Source organism: Quercus robur, chromosome 4 (genome assembly GCF_932294415.1).
Source record: "Quercus robur chromosome 4, dhQueRobu3.1, whole genome shotgun sequence".
In the NCBI taxonomy this organism is placed as follows: Eukaryota; Viridiplantae; Streptophyta; class Magnoliopsida; order Fagales; family Fagaceae; genus Quercus; species Quercus robur.
The window spans coordinates 23,063,544-23,083,749 of NC_065537.1; the positions used below are offsets into that span (position 1 = coordinate 23,063,544).

General features: G+C 32.7%; 1 protein-coding gene across 5 annotated transcripts in view; it reads right to left on the reverse strand.

Moving 5' to 3' along the window:
* The window catches only part of LOC126720895 (uncharacterized), an 80,245-nt gene that overhangs the window by 19,553 nt on the left and 40,486 nt on the right, over positions 1 to 20,206 (reverse strand). For 4 of the 5 annotated variants that reach the window (XM_050423746.1, XM_050423744.1, XM_050423742.1 and 1 more), the window contains exons 7-10: positions 11,751 to 11,826; positions 6,223 to 6,270; positions 4,861 to 5,426; positions 4,599 to 4,748 (exon numbers count right to left, since the gene is read on the reverse strand). In XM_050423746.1, coding sequence (XP_050279703.1) covers positions 4,599 to 4,748; positions 4,861 to 5,426; positions 6,223 to 6,270; positions 11,751 to 11,826 — 840 coding nt within the window. The remainder of the gene's footprint in view (positions 1 to 4,598; positions 4,749 to 4,860; positions 5,427 to 6,222; positions 6,271 to 11,750; positions 11,827 to 20,206) is intronic. The other variant, XM_050423745.1, reaches the window with a different exon arrangement.

The window sequence follows — 20,206 nt, forward strand, 5'->3', positions numbered from 1 at the left end:
ATAATTTTTTTTCTTGAATTTTACTAACTTTATAACAAAAAGTTATTATAATATGATAACAATACACACACATGTAACAAACCATCTCTATTTCTTAATTATTAAATTATATAAATTTATATTATAATGATATTGTACACACAAACATCCACACACATCATAATTCACAAAAATAATATTATAACAAAAAATAATGCATACAATCAATATTAAACGCACTCATACATATAATATAAATTTATAAAAAAGAGTGACACTTACAATTTACAGAAACTTACCTTTTACTAGAGTTGGAAATACTTGTAATAAAGGTGTGCAAATTTTAAGTCAGGGTGTGCAAAATTATTTTTAAGAATAAATTAAAGTATTAAACTAACATAAAATATATATTTTATAAATATAATTTTTTTTTTGGAAGTCAGGGGGTTCATTTGAACCCCCCTGAATATTGTATAGCACCGCCCCTGAATGGCAAGTTGATATTGATTGTTACAAATGGATAAAAAGGTAATTTAACAACTATTTATAATTTTATATTAGTTCTAATTTGAAAACCTGTTATTTAGGATTTGTTGTGAAAATATTATAGATATAACATTTCTCTAATTTTTTTCTCTCTCCCTTACAATTTCAACAACTCCATTGCCTTAATTCTTTTTTTTTCTCTCTCTCTCTCCCCTACAATTTCGGCAACTCCAATGCCACAATTCCTATTTTCCTCTTAGGCACCCCTCCTATTTTGTGTACTCCCCTCTTTTGGGCAGCTTATATTTTTGGCAAGAATGTTGGTGATGTAGTTAGTTACTGAAATTCATTTTTCTTTCTCCCCCATAACATAATTTTTCTCTCCTCTCTCATACTTTTCTGAGAATTTCGGCAACACCATTGCCGAAATTTGTTTCTCTCCCCATTTTCTAAAAAAAATAAAGAACAGTGCCCATATCACAAATAAAATTCATTTTTTGCAATATTCAACCAAAAAACTCCAAACTTCATCTCTTATTTCGGTAGAAAGTTTAATTAGCTACCAGAAAGAGCTACGAAGATTATGCTTCTCTCAATATTTACAGAAAAACACGTCACCCTCACTACCTACCATTCATTCCATATGCAATCACCCTTCCTTTGTCCCACGTTTCACACACCCCTTATCTTCTCTTCTAAGTCATTCTATCTATCTCTCCTGTCTCCCACAACTCTCTCTCTCTCTCTCAACGAACTCACTCATCTCCCCTACCTCAGCACCACCCATAAAACTTTCCCTTTTCAGCCAAAGTTAAATTGGCGGGGTAAGGTCTCTTTTCTACTTGATTTGACTAAAAAGCTAAAGTATAATTCAGGTTTTGAGCTCAAAGTTTGGTGTGCTTAAAGGGGTTTGAAAGTTTTTGGTTTAGGTTAGAAGTGTGTGTGATAATTGGTGCTTTGAGATTTGGCCTTGGACGATTTCAGCAGCATGTCTGAATAGAGGAAGGAGGGAACTGACCTTTAGAGTTTGTTTTGAGTGAGTTGTGCTGAGTTTGTTGTTTTGATATGTGTTTTTGGAATAGTTTCATCATGGTTGTATTGTGGTCTTGTGCTTTGATGAGGTTATTTTGTTCTTTTATTTGTTAATGAGTGTTATTTGAATGCTTTTTGAAACTTTTGAGGTATTGGGTATACTTTATTCCTAAATTAGAAAATTTTTTGAACTCTCTCTCAATGGATATAAAAGTAGATTTCTGCAAATTTACTGTGTTGTCTAATTTCATAAAATTTTGGTATTTATGTATAATACCACTGATAAAGCGGTTTGTTTTGAATTGATATATGATATGTCTAGTAACTAAGTATAGATTTGTGTATTCAAATAACGTAGTTTGATCATACTTGAATTTACAAAAAATTGAGTAGTGCTATGAACACAAACTTTTTTAATTTTTTACAGTATATTTACAAATAGTTGATGTTGTAAATTCTTACTAGTTCTCCTTTAGGCCTACTATTGATATTATTATTTTTTTTATTTACTAATAATTACTCATCACATCAACAACTTGTAAAAAAGTTTATAGTTCTAGTATTTTCTTTACAAAAATAATTTGTAGTATTGATTTTGAAATAATCTTGCTAAAATTTCTATATGTTGATTTCAAACGTCTTAGATCATTTGAGTGGAAGCTAACTTTTGAGGCTTCAATTTGAATCAAGTTTCACAATATTTGGGTTAGTATTAAAATTATAATGATTTTTCTCTTGGAATCCTAAATTTATGACTTGTATTGGGTTGAGTTTTGACATAATATTATTTTAATGCATCGAATTGAAAAATAAAAGATGTGATGTAGAGTGCATTGTAAAATAATGTGCTAAAACAATAAAGTAGGTTTTTGATATGTTAAAATGACATATTTTTACAACTCCTCATGTTAGTGCTCTAAGGGCTTCTTTCCTCTTTTTTTCTTTTACGTTTAACACAACACAAAATACACTTCTCTACACCTCCCTGACTCTACTACCTTACCAGTGCTCACTCCACCATCACCTCCGCCGTTGATTTTCCGGCTTAATTCACAAGAAAACTCCATAGTAACCTCTTAGGCTTCTTGATCTCACCTTTGAAGGTAAAAACTCCTAAGCTTTTGGGTGGGTTTTATACTTTTGCTAGAGATTCTTCTAATCTAAGCTTCTGATGTGATATTCTTGTGATTATGTATATGGGTTTTGTTTTGGTGGACCTATTTTGGTGAGTGATTTTGATTTTTGTACAATAGTGGCCATTTGAGGTTTACCCATGGTGAAAATTTGGGGGTTTTGGCTTTATAATGTTAAATAGTTGGTAAATCTAATTTTTATTGTTTATTTGGAGTTAGTTGAGGGTTTACATTTGTGGTGTGTAATGGTGGATATTGTTATATATGTTGTTTTATGGGTTTTTTGTGAATGTTGTATATATATTGTGGAAGAAATTCATAAAGTATTAGGATCTCTAATATTAAAGGAGATAGCATTGAATGTCTTATAATTAAAATTAGTGTTTATGTTTTGTAAATAAATCGTTTAGTAATTTTGTAAGTGAAATACATGAGGTCAAATTATTTGAGCATGAGTAAAGGAAATTTTGTTAATAAAGAAAATTTTTAGGGGTTAATCTTATCAATGTGATCCAAGTGTGGAATTATTGATATTAGGTTCTTTTTTATGGGATTGTTTTAGGCTAGTCCTTGTCAACTTGGTATAAGACCTATGGCTAATTAGGTGGAATGATGCTATTGAGGATTTCCAAGAGTTTTAAGTGTGGTGGCTTTACCCATGTTGATAATGAGTGGTTTTGATAAGAGTGGATATGATGAATCCAAAGTTCTTAACATTTAGGTTTGCCTAGATTAGTTGCTTATTTTACAATTTTCTATTTTGCGTTTAGAGGCAATTTGAAGCTTTATGCTTATTGTAATAAGTTTTCTTGATATCATTTAGATTCTAACTAACTCCCTTTGAAATTTTGAAAACTGGAATGCTAGCGTTATAGGCAAGATGATGTATGCTAGGCATTTTGAGGAACCAGCATCTATTTTCTTAGTATGTAGACATTCTACATATACTAGTAATCCGGGTGTTGGTCATTGGAAAATAATTGGTAGTTCTTGGCTATCATAAAAGAGCCACTAATTTCCATAAAAATAAATAAATAAATAAATAAAAACCCATTAATTTAGGACTATTATATTATGATTTCCTGGCTGTCTTGGAAGGGTATTCTAATGCAAATTGGACTAGTGCGTGTGATAATAAATCCATTTATGATTATCCACTATGATGGTGTCATATCATTGGCCTGAAACACAAACGAATATTTCTCACCACTATGGATTTTTGGGTTTATAGTATTAGGGGCAGCAGGAAAAGAAGCAAAATGGTTGAGGAACATTACGTTGGATATAGAGTTGTGCTCACAACCGATGCCAGTTGTTTTGTTGTACTGTGAAATTTAGACGTACATGTCTAAGACATGAGTATATAAGACAATTGATATTTGATACGATTATATCAATTATTTACATAAAGTCAAGAAATAACTTAGGTAACCCTGTCACTCTCATCATCTATCTCCTCTTAGTGGGAGACGCACATCACCAAATTTTTAATGATGGGTTTGATTTGGACCTCCGTTGTATGGTTTTTTGTGCAACTGATCAGATTTGATTTTGAGTTTAGGTTGATGGGTTTGAGCTGTTGTTGGGTTTGATTTGGGTTTTCTAGTTGATGGGTTGATCGGGTTTTGTGATTGGATGATCAAATTACGTGATGAGTTGGGGTGGTGGGTGGATTCGTATGTGAGACAGTGAGAGCAAAGAAATATAATAAATAACAACAAATATAATAAATTTGAACTTATAATTATTGAAAGTTCTATAATTAAAAGTTCAATATGTACCTTCTAATTATTGAAACCCACAAGCTTTCTATATATATATATTTGGTATTACGTTTTTTTTCTTTGAATGAAAATATGAAATTATAGTGGATATTGTTAAATTTAATCATTACAAAAATAGGAAAAAACTAACCCGATTCCAAGAGTGTGCTCATAATCCAAGAAGAGAAAAGGGAGTGGTACTTACTGGAGTAGATCCATCGTTTCCAGAAAACAAGCGAATTTTCACTGGAGAATAAGTAAGGCATGGAAGCGAGTGCAAGCAAAGGTGTGCGTTTCGCTCTGTCTCGAGCAATAGCCAACTCTGGAAAACGCCGGATTATGTCCAAAGCAATATCTATTGTGTTTTACATGAGATCCAAAAAATAATAATATTTATCAGATGAAGAATCGGAATCATAAAAAACAACAGCTAATGGGTACGTAGTCAAGAGGCGACGAGTTCTTACCCAAATTTCTGTTATATATAGCCTCCGTTAAAAGTGGAGCACCATGGTCGCCATTTTCTGGCTCTAAATAGCCCGGCCGAGCTTTCAAATAGAGATAGCGAGCCAAGTTCATATGCCCATTGGCAAGAGCCAGAACAACTGGATTGTGCTTACGTTTATCTCCAATACTCACCAAGTTACTGTTCTTTATGAGAATGCAATCAGCCATCTCTTGGTTTCCAACCAAAGTCGTCTCATCTAGAGCTGTGAGACCATTCAAATCTTCAATCAGCAACTGCACTTCCGACATTCGCTCCACCAACTCGTTTACCATATTCACATGTCCAGCAGCAACAGCAACGTGAAGAGCCGTCTTGCCCCTAGGAGTGATTTTTTTGTCAATTGTGTCTGGGTGTTCCCTAAAGAACTCCTCTGTAGCATTCCAATCATTACTCTGCACAGCCTTGTATAAGTCCATGTATGCAGCATATTCATCGTCCGTATCAGAAGATTCAGAACCACTGCTGTTTGTGCTTTGGTCGTCATGGTGGCCCGTGATTTCGTTACAACGTCCGTTATTTTTCGATCTATAACAACTCAAAATAGAATAAAATAAAAAATGATTACATCAGGACCCACCTTAACTCGCATCGACATCAGGACCCACCTTAACTCGTAATTTCAAGTCATAACCTTATTTGTTTTTAAAAAGTGTGTACTATAAGTGCATTAATTGGTATGCACTAGATGAGTTATAAGTTAATGCTATGTTAAAATAACCAAAAATCAAAATTAAAAGGAAAAGAAAGAATAGATGAGATTAAACTATTCTTTTTTACTAAGAAAAGAATGAAACATCACTTTTGTTAGTTTAACTAATATACTATTGTTTCTCTTTATTTATTTGTTTATATATATATATATATATGTCTCCATTCTTAAACCCATATTAGTTTCTAAAAAAAAAAAAATCAACTTCCTTAGAGTACTAGCAGGGCCGGCTCAACAAGTTTTGGGGCCTTAGGCGAAAATTTTAAATGGGGCCTTTTTATAATTAAATATTAATAAAATAAAATATATTTATATATTGAATTTTTTTATTTAAAATCTATTTTTCATAAGTTTCTTGTTCATTTGTAATATTTTCACCCAAACTTTCTATTGTGTTTTTTTTAATACTAGTAACAAATTTATCCATAGATCCTTTTTGAGATTCAATTTGTTTTTCAATTTTTCTCTTTTTAAGAAGTTTTTCATATCCGGATAAATATTTTCTAGTAGACATTTATAATGAGAAAATATTTATAGATAAATAAAACACAATTTATAATTAAAAATGATAATTTAACTAAAAATAAAATTTAAAGTATAGAACAATAGAACCTGATTATTGCAATTTTTCTAAAGTCGTGACCACTTGAAAGTTTAAACCTGCACAAATAAAAATTAATTTAATACATGGTTTAATAAATTAGTGTCACTATAATACAAATGAGTTGATATGATATACATCAAATTATTAATTGGCATAATAATTTATAATAATAGATAAAGTGTCAGGTTATAAAAAAAAAAAAAAAAAAAGGTTGAGAAACCGTCGGAACAAAGTGAATAACTGTGGTCTTTAACAAAAAAAAAACAACTGTGCAGTGGTCAGTGGTTTGTCACGTGACGTGACAGACCACTGACCACAGTACTCCTATTAAAAAAAAAATTGAGAACCATCCAGCCGAATCAGCTTTTTTTCTCCAATTTCTATGGCTAAGTTTTAAAGTAGAAAAAGGTCCACAGAGGGGCAGAACAAAAAACGTGTCCCATCCCATCAAACAGTTGTGTAGTGCAGTGAATGGGTGAAACAAACTAAAAATATATATAATATAAGTTAAAGAAATAGATGACTCTTGAGTTTTTATTTTCGAAAAGACAAAGAGAAAGAGGGGAAGAAAGAACTGAAGCAGAAAAATACCTTCTGTGACTGCCGACTGGTGCCTGGTAGAGTGGTATGCAGGAATCAACAAAGAAAAATTTTAAGCTAGAGGGGCTGACTGAGTCGATGAAAAAAGATCAAAAATCAAGATGAAGATAAAGAAAAGAAAGGTAAAATCGTAAGAATATAGATGAAGAGGCGGAGAGAAGAGAGGTTTTTCTTTTGTTTTTGACATTTATAGTCTCTATTTTAGCATATTTCAAGACAATTACGTTATATTATTAATGAATTTATCTGCTATTAATTTTAATTTTAGCATATTTCAAGAATGAGTTAATACATTTGTCTCCTAAAATTTAATTGTGTTAGCTAAACTTTGACTTTTTTTTTTTCCTTTATAATTTTTTGCATTTTAGGATACAATGGAGCCTTTTTAATGCATTTTATTGACCAATAAAAATGCTTAAAATTTTTTTTAACTAAAATATATAAATAAATATATTATATATAAAAAAAAAATTTACAAGTGGGGCCTTCTTTTATTTGGGGCCTTAGGCGATTGCATCTCTTGCATCTACTGTTGAGCCGGCCCTGAGTACTAGTATTGGCATTTGGCACACTAAACACCAAATACTTCTCACATCAAATCAGATGTTCTAAACGTTAAAAGAATTGGCATGGATGAACAATATTGTTTCAAATTTGGAACGGTACAGACATAAATGCTATAAAAAAAATTATTTTCTATTCTACTTTTCTCTCTTCTATCCTCTAATCTTTCACCTATCTACTTCTTTTTCTCTCAGCTCTTTTCTCTCCTCTCTCTCTCTCTCAACCCTTCTCTCTCCTCTCTCTCTTCATATGAATACCAAGCCCTCTTTCTCTTCTCTCTTTTCTCTTCATGTTCTCCTCTTTTCTTAGATCGGCACTGCCTCCTCTCTCTCTCTCTGTTCAAATACTCAGTCATTGCTTTTCTCTCTCCTCTCCCTCTCCCTCTTCTCTTCTTTTTCCAGCCCTCTCTCTCTTCCTCAAATTAGTGCCGCACTTCACCTCCTCACCAACACCAGAGGTTCTTTAGGTGGTTAGGTCAGATGGCCGATGATGGTTTGGTGTTTTTTTTTTTTTTTTTTGGGTTCGTTGGTGAATTTTGGGCGGTGACGGTGGTGGTTTGGTGTTTTTGTGGGTTGTGTCATAGTGGTTTGTTTTGGTGGTTTGGGTTCGGTCATGGTGGCAATGAGATCCTAGTTACAAAGGAAAGAGAGTTTTTGGGTTTTTGAGAGTGAGATCAGACATGGATAAATAATTTTTTATTGGGTTGTTTATATTATTTTATTATACAATATCTTAAAATAGGAGATATGATGACCGCTAAACTAAAAGAATCCTTTACCAAGTAAGCTACGCAATGATCTTTACCCAAATAAGGTGTATTATTAAATAGTATGGTAAAATAATAAAGTGGCATTTGACATAAAATAGCTGATGCTAATGCTCTTGGTCTTTCCCGCCAATCCCAAGTCAAGCCTCTTTTCCCATAATCAAGTTCAGACAATTTCATAAAAAGAAAAATCAAACTAATCAATCCTCCTTCCCCCAAAAACAACCCAGATCATTTTCTCCAAAAAAAAAAAAATCAACCCAACTCCCTCGTCCCTCACAGACACACCAATGCTCAAGTCACGCTGATCTGTTCGATCTAGCTCAAGCAAAGCCACTGTTCCAACAATTGACTCTGATCCACTGTTTTAATCCACTGCACAAGCCCATTCCTTGGGTTTTCGACGGATCTACAACCTCAAACAATTTCTCTACTCCCCACATGCATCATGCGTGGGTTCTAGTATGGGTCATGGTATGTGTAAATCAGTTTCAGTAATAGTGTGGACACTGAGTACGTTTTCACCAGCAGGGCTTGATGGAGGTTTAGACATGTGAGAGAGGAGAGAGAGAAAGAGAGTGTCAGACGGGCAGAAAGTCATATGCAATAAAAGCGAATTTTTTGGTTTTGTTGATAAACAGTACACTCGATACTCAATAGAGGGGAAATTCTTCGGTAGGCACTGTTTAAGTGTGAGTTCAACTTGTTTGTTCCGCTTGGCTGATGCCCGAAGCTTTTCAGAGCCTTAGTTATAATTTTGGCTAAACGTTAGTTAACCTAGGTTGTAAAGCATTCACATTTGTCTTATCAAATATTTAAATAAACTAATCCAAAAAAAACTCTATTTTTGCTTATTTAGTTATTTATTATTTTCATACACATATATCATACTCAATACTTTATCAATATTGAAATTTAATATAGTGAGGATTAGTGGTAGCTTTAGGATTTTTTTTTAGGGTGGTTACTAAAAATTTTAAATTATACAAAATCTAATAAAAAGACAACTTGAATATATCAACCCACAAAATAAAACACACAAATACATGAAATATTACAATTTTTTTGTACTAACAGATTGAAAGAAAGTAAAAAAAAAAGACTAATAAGAAATAAAGTGGAAATTGAAAATTGAAAATTGAAAATGCTAAAATGAGAATAATAAAGTGACCACAATAATTTTATAACAAATCTTATGTATCAAGCTGTTATTGGTGGGTAAAACATATCAATGTTGACCCCAAATTTGAATTAATAACAACTTACCACATAATATTTATTCTGAAAATATTATAGATATGGCATTACTTTTATTTTGTTGAATTTAAATTCTTGTGATTTTTAAGTCAGGGTGTTTAACATTTTTATTAGGGTGGTCAAAATACGTTAATTTAGTATATAGTATTTTTTTGTAAGTATATATATTCTTTTTTTTTTCAAGTTAGGGTGGTCATAGAAGGATTAGTTTAAACTAATTATTTATATAATTTTTTTTGCTAAGTATAAAAAAATATAATAAAAAAAAAATGGCAAGTAAGGATGGTCCTGCACGCACTTGACACCTTACTCCTAGACACCTAGCTACTAACACTATGACACAACCACTCTTGACTTTCTTTTCTTCATTTCACACTAGTCTTGGTGCTTACCTATACTTCACCTCACTTCACAGTTCACACGTCTCATACACACACTTGAGGCTAGAAAGGCGGAAAGTTTTGCTTACATTAATACAATACCTCCTTACCCCGAAGAGATGGCGAGGAAGCCTTATCCTGCCAACTATACACCTCCTATCTTCCCAAAGTATGATGTTATGATTAGGAATGCTAGGGAGCACATAAGGAGGTATGTGGATGCCTTGACAGCTCACTCTCATGATCATAAGTTGAGACTTAGGGAGTTTTCCAAATCCTTGGAAGGCTAAGCCTTTACTTGGCACACCAGCCTTTTACTAGGATCAGTTTTGAGTTGGAATGACATGACTACCTAGTTCATGAAGAAGTTCTTCGCTTTTAGACGAAGAGCTTACTTTGTCAGACCTGCAGCAGGAAAGGTAGAGGGTCTGAGTGGTTACTGGACTACATCCATAGGTTCAGGGACCTCTCCTTGATATGCTATGATCCTATAGAGGAGGAAAGATTGGTAGATATTTGCATTGCTAGCATGCTGTATAAGTGCTACCCCCTACTTGAAGAACTTACAGATCCCTAGTTTTCAAGTATGGTGGAAGCATTGAGGAGAACAAGCATGTCAATGAGAAAACCTCTCAAAGGCTCAACTTCGCAAACCTCTCAAGGTGGCGTTCATATATTAAGGAGTTCAGACGTTCTAAAGCGGTAGAAGGTTTCTATTGTAAGTTCATCTATGAGGATTGTACAGTTTAGGGAAAAATGTTTTGTACTATATCTAAAATTTCTCTTTATTATATTGGATTGCTTTTCGGAAAGGTTTCCCCCAGGTTTTTTACTATGAAACTAGTTTATTTCATTAGTTTTCCTAGGTCATTGTATCTTGTCTTATTTACTATTCCGCTTTGCATGATATTGACATTATGTTGATATTTGTTTGTTTTTTAACAAGGTTTATTCATAATAAATCTAATTAACAAATTAGGTTTAAAACTTGTTAATTTTATCAACTAGGGTCTAAATTTCCTAACAAATGGTATCAGAGTAGGTACATTCTGATTGGATGAATTTCCTAAGTATGATCCTTGACCACTGTTATCATGGATTGTGGACAATCTCTTTTGATTCCTTCTTTATTTGATGGCACTAATTATGCGTACTAGAAAGTTTATATGAAAGTTTTTTTGCAAGCTCTAGGTAAAAAAGTATGGCAAGCTGTTGAAGTTGGCTAGATTAAGCCTAAGAAAGCGCTGGTGGATTGGGATGAAGAAACAATCAAAGCAACAAATTTCAACAATAGGGCCTTGAATGCTTTGTTTAGTGGGGTGACCAATGATGAATTCAAGAAAATATCATTCATGAAAATTGCCAAGGCAACAGAGACTGTGAAGCTTCAAATTTCTCTCTCTTTCTTTTATTGTTCATAGATAATGTTTAAATAAACTTCCTTCCTTACATAAATATTTTTTTAATAAACTATTATCAATTTTTACTCTAAGATTTAATTTGTTACTTTTCAAAAACATATGGTTTAATTTGGACTGCCCGGTTTAAAACCATTCCCCTATTATTTTTAAGTTATTTTTCTGATTATAAATGATAGGTCAGTTAAGATATCAAATCCATTCGAACCTTTGGCAATATCACATGATAACAAATGTTTTATATTGTTTAATTATTGTTTTGGTAATTTTTACTAGTTCATACATAACTTCCATCACATTGAATAATAACTCTACGGTCGGTATCACATCCCAAAAACATTAGAAATAACCATACATAAATAAAAAAATAAAATGCAAGTCAATAGATATACACATGTAATCTTTTACTAAACAATCAGATAAATGAAGCTAATCTAAGTGTTAACTTCTTCCTTTTCTTTTTTAATGTAAAGAAATAAGTCAATAGATCTTTCAAAATTTTAAATTTTTAATTAAAAACCAAATAAATGGAACTCAACTTAGAAAGGTACCTTCTATTTCTTCTTTCTTCTCGTCCTCTTCCAGCTTCTTCTTCATCAATGTGTACAATGGTCCCTTCTGTTTGGGCTTTAAAAGAACAAACAAGTGGTATTAGAGCGAGTTCACTTTGATTGGATTAATGTCCTGAATGAGAACCTTAATCCCTGCTGTCATGGATAATTTTAAGTATCTATTTGCTCATATTTGTGATGATTTGAATAAAATGGACACTATTGTTTTTGTTGATCTTGTTGATGCTTGTGAAACTCTCCATAGGGAATTAACTAAATCTATGAAAATTGCTAAGAAATTCAAAGAAGAGTTAAAATTAGCTAATCTTGAAAAAGAGGAATTGATTGTGAGATTAGATGAATCTAATAAAAAAAATGAATTTTTGAGAAATCAACTTTCCTCTCAAGATGAGTAGATGAAAAGCTTGGAACAAAAGTTAGCTGAGTCTGAAGCTAAACTTGAAAATTTGACTAGTACCAAGCCTGTTGTTGATGATAGATTTGTTTCTGTTTCTCTCAAGCCTAAAGCTGACAAAATATATATTCCTCCTTTCAAGAGGAATCATAAAATTAAAAAAAAAAAAGCTTATTTCGCTAGGTTAGACAAAGGTAAAAGTTCTGATGTAAATGCTGAAATTTTTAAACCTGTGTCTACCTGTCATCTATGTAGTGTTATTGGTCATATTAGACCAAATTGTTCTCTGTTGAGGCGAGAACCAAAGCCTATGACCAGAAACCCCACTAGGAATACTTATGTTCCTAAATTTGTTTCTGTCTATCACTTTTGTGGTGTCCGTGGTCACAATCATCCTAACTATCATAAATTGAAATTTAAGCATTTTGTGTTTCAGTTTAGGATATGTGATGATATTTCTCCTACCATAAGTCTTGATAAATTGATTCAAATGCTATTGAAAAATTTAAGCTTGTTGGATTGTGAAAAGAAATTGCAAGATTTTAGTCTCTCTCAAAAGAAAGTTGTAATATCTTAAATACACTCTGTTTCTCAAGGTTTTTCACCTACAAAGCCAAAGATGCGTGCTATATGAGTGAGAAAAGACTTGCTAAGGTGAGTGTTGTTTATTTATCCTTGATATAATTTTTTCAATTATTATTTGTGGACATGTTTTTATTTATGTTTTAGGTTGTTTTGTTTTTAAAAAAATAATTCCCAAAAATATTGACAATTTTCAAAAAAAAAAAAAATATATATATATATATATATTGTCTTGTTTTCTTGAGGATTACATGAATTATGATATCCCTCTCTTGATTTAGAAGATACTTGATTTTGTGGAGAAACTTAAATAGCGTGTTGCATAAGTGCATGACTATTTTGAGATAAACACTATTTTGTATGAGTAAGTACTAGTTTGTACATGTACTCATGGGTTAATTAAGAAATTGATATTTCTTGTCTATGTACCCTCTATAGCTTAGTTGAGCACTGTTCATGCATTACTTTTGCATTTGTTCATTTAGCATAATGTGTGCTTTTTTTTTTTGGTCATAATGAAAATTTGAAAATCCAAAAATATTTGTTTTGTATTACACATCACCAAGTGTGTAATTGATGTTGGCTTATGAAATTCGCATTTCATGACTGTGTACCTTGTTTAGCATTGATGAGCACTATTTTCCATCTACATATCACCTTTTGGGTAACTCATACACATATTAGTTGCACACACCACAAACAAATCTTTGTTAAACTCCGTACATGTGATTGTGTGTTAATTTTTGTGTTCATCCAAAATTGTGCTTCTTGAAATATTTAATACTTTTTGGGGTTGTGAGGTAAAAATTGTGTGAAGGAAATTCTTTTTGAAGCTTGATAATTTTTTTTAAGGGAAAGTTTTTGGAAATCATTTGGAATCATTAACATGCATCTCATATCATAAAAACTGTTTTACAAATGTTTTTGCATAAAGTTTCCAAATTTTAAAGTTTTGAAATTTTTAACTAATTTGACCGATCGAAGATCTCCCTCAACTGATCGAAAATGTGAGCTTTTGTGTTCAAAACTCTCTGCCTCTCTTGATCGATACTTGATCAACGTTCAACCAATCAAAACTGGAAAATTTTCATGCATTGCACATATAGATTAGGACATGCATTGCATTGTTTTCTTTATCCATCTTGCATTTTTGCAGTCATTTCTCTCACTATTTTCACACATATCACACATACACTTTGCTAAATTGGGTATTCAACTTGATTTAAAAATTGATTGAATAATTTTTGAGTTTTGTACATTTTAGTATATGTTATTTTTTGTGTGAATTGCAGAAAATATTTTTTTGAAATATGGTGGATAATACATGTGCAAATATTTTCTCTAAAACACTTAGCATGCTAAATTTTTATATCTTTGAGATCTACATTGTAGTCTTAACTAATTGAGCTTGAAATGTTTGCATGCATCTGTTATGGGTCACATAGTGTCAAGTTTACTTATATTGAAAGAGAGAATATTTGTGTTCATGTGTATCCTCAACTTAATTTTTTTAAGCCAGGTTTGTGCCTTTTTAGTTTTCCCTACCTCCTAAATTTTCCCCAAAACTGTTTTTCCCAAACGTATTTTGTTTTTCCTATTTTTATAGGGAGAAAGCTATTTTTAAAATCTATGTTGTTCATAAGGGGAGTTGTTGCTCTTTAAAGGGGGAGTTGCCTCTATTTTCTATTGAGCTGATTTTTTTTTTCTTTTTTTTTTTGTTGCCATGATTCTCTATTTTCTCTTATTCTTTATTGTGTATGTTTACTGTTTACCTTCTGATTTGGTTGTCTTTGTCAATACGTAACAAAATGAGGGAAAAATAGATGAAATTTGGAAGAAAAAAAGTTTTTAACTGTTTTTATTTAGGGGGAGAAGAAATTGTTTTTGAAAGGGGGGAGAAAATAAAAGTTTCTAATGTATCTAACTTAAGGGGAGAGTTAGTTTGCTTTTGATTTTATATTTGTTATTTATATTGTTTATCTGTCTTTATTTCCACACATGCGGTGATATGCTCTTTTGAGTGTTTTAGGAAGGACATGTATATTTTGATCAAGACCTTTGCCTCTTCTTACAACTTCTAGGATAGAAGTCTTAGATTGAGATTTGTAATGTATTTGGACATTTTTTATATATATAGGCACTATGTTATATGTATGTTTTGTCACGGATTGTCAAAGGGGGAGATTATTAGCTTTTGAGTTTGTAGTGTTGGCAAACCATGACAAAAAATAAGTATTATTGAGTTAGAATGGTGTACTTTCAAGTCCAAGACAAAAAACTCAAATTTAGGATGAAAAAAGTGATTTTCAATCTGGTTCTCTTGCTTGCTATTCGATTACTCTCAATTCCTCTCAATTGCTGCTCAATTCCTTTCGATCAATCTGAAGTCGCATATCTACAAACGTAAAAAGCCCATAACTTGTCTGTTTGAAACCCAAATTGCAATCTATTTGAAGCCCAAATTCCAATATTTAAAGAACATTATAAGCTAATCCTAGACGGGGTTTTAAAGGGTTTTAGAGAGAAAATATTGCATCTTGTTCCTCCAATTGTAGATCTGGGGTTTTTGTACCCAAAACTCTCTAAAGTTTTCTACCAGTAATATTCCTTGAAATCTCAAGATCCAGTGTTGTAGAGTTGTTGCATACAAGATCAATTATTGGGGATGATCTGAAACCTTTGAGTGGGATCTGAAACCTTTGAGTGGGATCTCAAAGTCATAAGCATGGGTGCTTGTGTTGCAGAAAATCCAAGAAAAGAAGGAGTCTGTGAATTCAGAGCTTGCACGTGGTCGTGTCAGCAAGTTATTACATGAGGTAACAATAGATTTAGGGTTAAATCTGATTGTAAAATCTTCAATTCTCTTATAGTGGATTTGTTTTATCTCGAGGATAACTAGGTCAAATCCTCCCCAGGTTTTTACCTTGAAACAGTTAGTTTCATCAATTTTCCTAGGTCATTATATCGTGGTGTTATTTACTTTTCCGCTACTGTGCATGATATGATATATGCTTATTTAACCTAGATCTAAATAATTAACCTAAGTAATCACTTGACTAATATATTAGGTTAAACAATCTAATTTAAGGGGTCTAAACGAACAAACACCTTTCAATGAATAACATCTAAGGGCATATTTGATATACTGAATGAGGATTACAATAGGAGTTGTAATGTTCATTACTAAGTCTTCATTACTAAGAATAAAATCTATTGTAATGGAATAACTAAATTTATTCATAAGTTTCATTGTAAGTTGTAACATTAGAATAAAACTTAATATTTATTTTAGGAAATATCTTTCTCATACAATTATATTTCTTTAAAAATATATTTCTTAAATTTGAGAGAGAGATGAGTTAATTTTTATGAATTTTTATTTTTATAATTGTTACATATATATGGAAAATTTGTTTAGTTGGAAATACATTAAATTTAGAAATTATTTCACCTACTAAGGAATAGCTATTACAACCTATTAGAGAGGAATATTTATTCATCCTTTTAAAGAATAACTATTGATTTATTTAACAGTATTATCTTGAGGTACTTGAAAATTTTAGAAATACATGGCCAAAGTAACAATTATTTTAGAGAACAATTGTTGGGACGAGTATTTCCAAATAACTCATGGCCAATTTTATTTAAGATATTGCCAAAATTCATATAGATCTAAGGACACAAAACACTTATGGCCAAATTCAATGTTTAAAAAAGTAGCACTCTTAACACCAGGGGCAAAGCCACGTTATAAATAGGCCCCCCAAAATTTTTTAAGAACCTTGTAAGAGTAGGTAAAAACTATAGCCCACTCCATTTTTTCTAAAAAAGAAATGCTAACGAATGTAGTTTTTATATTTCCCATGAAAGTGATGTTAAAACTTTCTTAATATAGTTTATTAATAGTTGCCCTAAGAGTACCTATTAATATGATCATTTTTTTAAAAAAAAGTTGGCCCCTCCAAGAGCCAATATCCACCCCCCCCAACCTCCAACACATTAGTCAAATTTGCCCTAAAAAATCCCAACTTTTCACCTAAAAACGAAAAAGCAATCTTGTAAATAAATAAAGTGTGTAATGACATTTATAAGATAGACTTTCCTCCCACGTGATATCTATTGTCCGCCCCTCTACAATTCTATGCCACTTTATAGTTCTTCTATATATTATATACTATTTTGTAATATTTTTTTTTTTTGGCAAATATGTACTACATTTACTTCTTTTTATATGTCTATAACGTCAGTTTACATTACAAGTACATTACAAACCTATAAAAGTTCTATGTTTTTATTCTTTTTTCTTTCTTATCCTCAATTCTCATACCATTCCTTCTCTTCCAGAGTGCATACTATGTTACAAAATTCTTCTTCTTTCTTTGTGCTATTTCAATATAATTTCTGTTTATTTTTTTTTTAGTTCAATTTCTACCGAGAGCTATGAAACTAATTTTGAATTTATTTTTTACTATAATTGTCTAATTTGGTTGAATTTAAATTCTATTTATTCTTGTAATTGTAAATAGAGTTTGGTTTTGTTATATACTGATATTTAATTTCAATGAATGTGATGAACATATGGTTTTCATAGAAATAACAAAAACTCAAGATAAAAAATGACCTTTAGATGCTTAATCAGGTGTTTAGCTTGTTAATATTTGTGATTTACAACTATATTGTGTTGACTTTAATTCCGTGCCAAATTTAACCGTAATTTCTTCAATCATTTTTCCTGTATGTATGTGGGTTTAATTGTAAGGGATGAGTGTGAGAGATCGGTGAAAAATCAAGTTTCAAAAGTTGAATCAGTGGATTTCATGACTAGCTCGTGAGTAGCTTGCAAGAAATAACCCACGAAAAAGCAACGTGTGGAGCAAATGATCGAAAGATAAAGAGTCGTGCCACGTTGCCAATTTCGCAACTGTCTCGAAAGAAGGGCTAACCCGTGAAGGACCTGCGAAAGATTCTGTTTGGCAAAAAGTTGTGTTTTACTTTACCAAGTCTTTACTCACACTATATATACCTTCATTATACACAAATTGTTAAGAGTGTTTTTCAAAGAGAAAACCCTAAAAAATACACTTGAGAGTTAGAAATTGTTATACCCACAATCATCTACACATTTCCTTGTTATTTTCCTCAAACTCCTACCTCTCCATCTCTAAATCTTTGAGAGGTTTTAGCCCAAACACTTACCACACCCATTTTGAGTGTCAAGTGAGATTTTGTTGTTATTGGGAAGTATTGGAAGGAGCCATTCATTGGCAGATGCAATTGGGCTTAATTGTGGGATCTGAAAAGCTAGAGAAGACAATACTTCAAGAAGTTTGTTGGTAGCAGGAGCTCGGAGGGTTTAAGTACATGGGATAGACTAGGCTTGGAGGGTCTTTTGTTATTCGTGTATTCCAACTTTATTCTCTAGTGTATCGATTTTGATTAGGAAGGTCGCAGAGAAGTTTTTCACCGAGTTCTTCGGTTTTCTCTTCGATTACACGTCTCGGTGTTATCTTATATTTACATCTCTCTTCCCTACTCTTTAAACTTTCACTTTATTATTGATGATGGATAAATATGACTGATGATGGATAAATATGACTTAGGGTAGTGTTATCAGTTCATTGCACTTATTTACTCTTGTTCTATACTTAGTTTAATTTAGAGTAAAAGCAATCTAGCCGTAATTTTTATTTGGGAGTTTGAACAAGCTTGTGTTTTAGCACAAATCAGCTTTTAATTATTATAATTTATATATTTTTAAATTTACTTTTTATAGTTAAATATTATTAAACTATGTTAATTTTTTAAATAAAAAAAAATAGATCTCACCATATTTTTAGATTAAAAAAAAAAACTAACATAAAAAAATTCTAATTAATTAGATGTGATCTTTTCTTAAAGCTTTCAATTATTATAATTTATATATTTTTAAATTTACTTTTTATAGTTAAATATTATTAAACTATGCTAATTTTTTTTTAAAAAAAAGTTAGATCTCACTGTATTTTTAGATTAAGAAAAACTAACATAAAAAAATTCTAATTAATTAGGTGTGATCTTTTCTTAAAATTTCTAATTAAATTAGGTTAAGTGTTAATTTTTATACATATTATCTTTTTGACCTTCTATTATTAATACTGTGGGGCCCAACAATATGTGGGCTAGGCCCATTTGTTCATGGGAAGCTTTAAGGCCCAATCCGAAGAAGATGTTAGCCCAAGCTCATTAGTGTAAAGCACACATGGGCCCAAAGAGGCAGCCAAGGACGGTGCAGCCCTCGGTTTGGTCCAAAGCTCCATCAGGAAAAAGGGCAAAAGTGGCATAGGGGCAATCTTAAAAAGAAAATCTGAAATATCTAGGAAAGGCTGACCCTACTGTCCTTCCCAGACTGATCTTTGCACCTAACAAAGCCGTGTTCTTTGGCTTTATCAGCCACTCCCAACGACTTAGGTCTGGGACAGATGGGACAAGTATCAGTCTTGGAAAGGTCGACCCTACACGTGGACGAGGGAAATTGAACGCATGCTAGTATAAAAGGAAAAATATGTAACCTAAACAGGTGGCCGGAGTCCCAGAAGGAGAGGGAGGGGTTCCAAAGGTGAATACACCTGAACCATGTATGAACAGCTTAACAAAACCACTGCCGGGTGAACATGACTTAGCCTTTAGATCCCACTCTCTACAAATGATATTGTATGGGCCCATTCACGTCCTGACCCAACTACAATTTCGGTTAGTTCGGGACTATGACCCTACAATTGGCGCCGTCTGTGGGAAGGCTTGCGCGTTAGCTCGAGCGGTGGTGAAGTTGAGCTTCTGTCGAACAAGGGACTATGAGGGTGCCTTCATCACCGGCGACACATTGTTGCTATTCCAACATAAGCTCCCACTAGGGGCTACGTTCCACGGTGTCAATGACATGGGCACGTCTAGGGGCTTCGAACATCAGGCCAGCTTCCCCCACCTTATTCGAGGAGCTAAACCTTCGGAAGATGAGCAAATGAAAAGGAAATACAAGTTTTGGACAGAACCAAGGCCTTGTATGGTCCTCGGACCCAAGCCTCTGGGGAAACCAACTACTTGAAAAGGCAATACAAGTTTTGGACAGAACCAAGGCCTTGTATGGTCCTCGGACCCAAGCCTCTGGGGAAACCAACTATTTAAAAAGGCAATACAAGTTTTGGACAGAACCAAGGCCTTGTATGGTCCTCGGACCCAAGCCTCTGGGGAAACCAACTACTTAAAAAGGCAATACCAGTTTTGGACAGAACCAAGGCCTTGTATGGTCCTCGGACCCAAGCCTCTGGGGAAACCAATTACTTGAAAAGGCAATACAAGTTTTGGACAGAACCAAGGCCTTGTATGGTCCTCGGACCCAAGCCTCTGGGGAAACCAACTACTTGAAAAGGCAATACAAGTTTTGGACAGAACCAAGGCCTTGTATGGTCCTCGGACCCAAGCC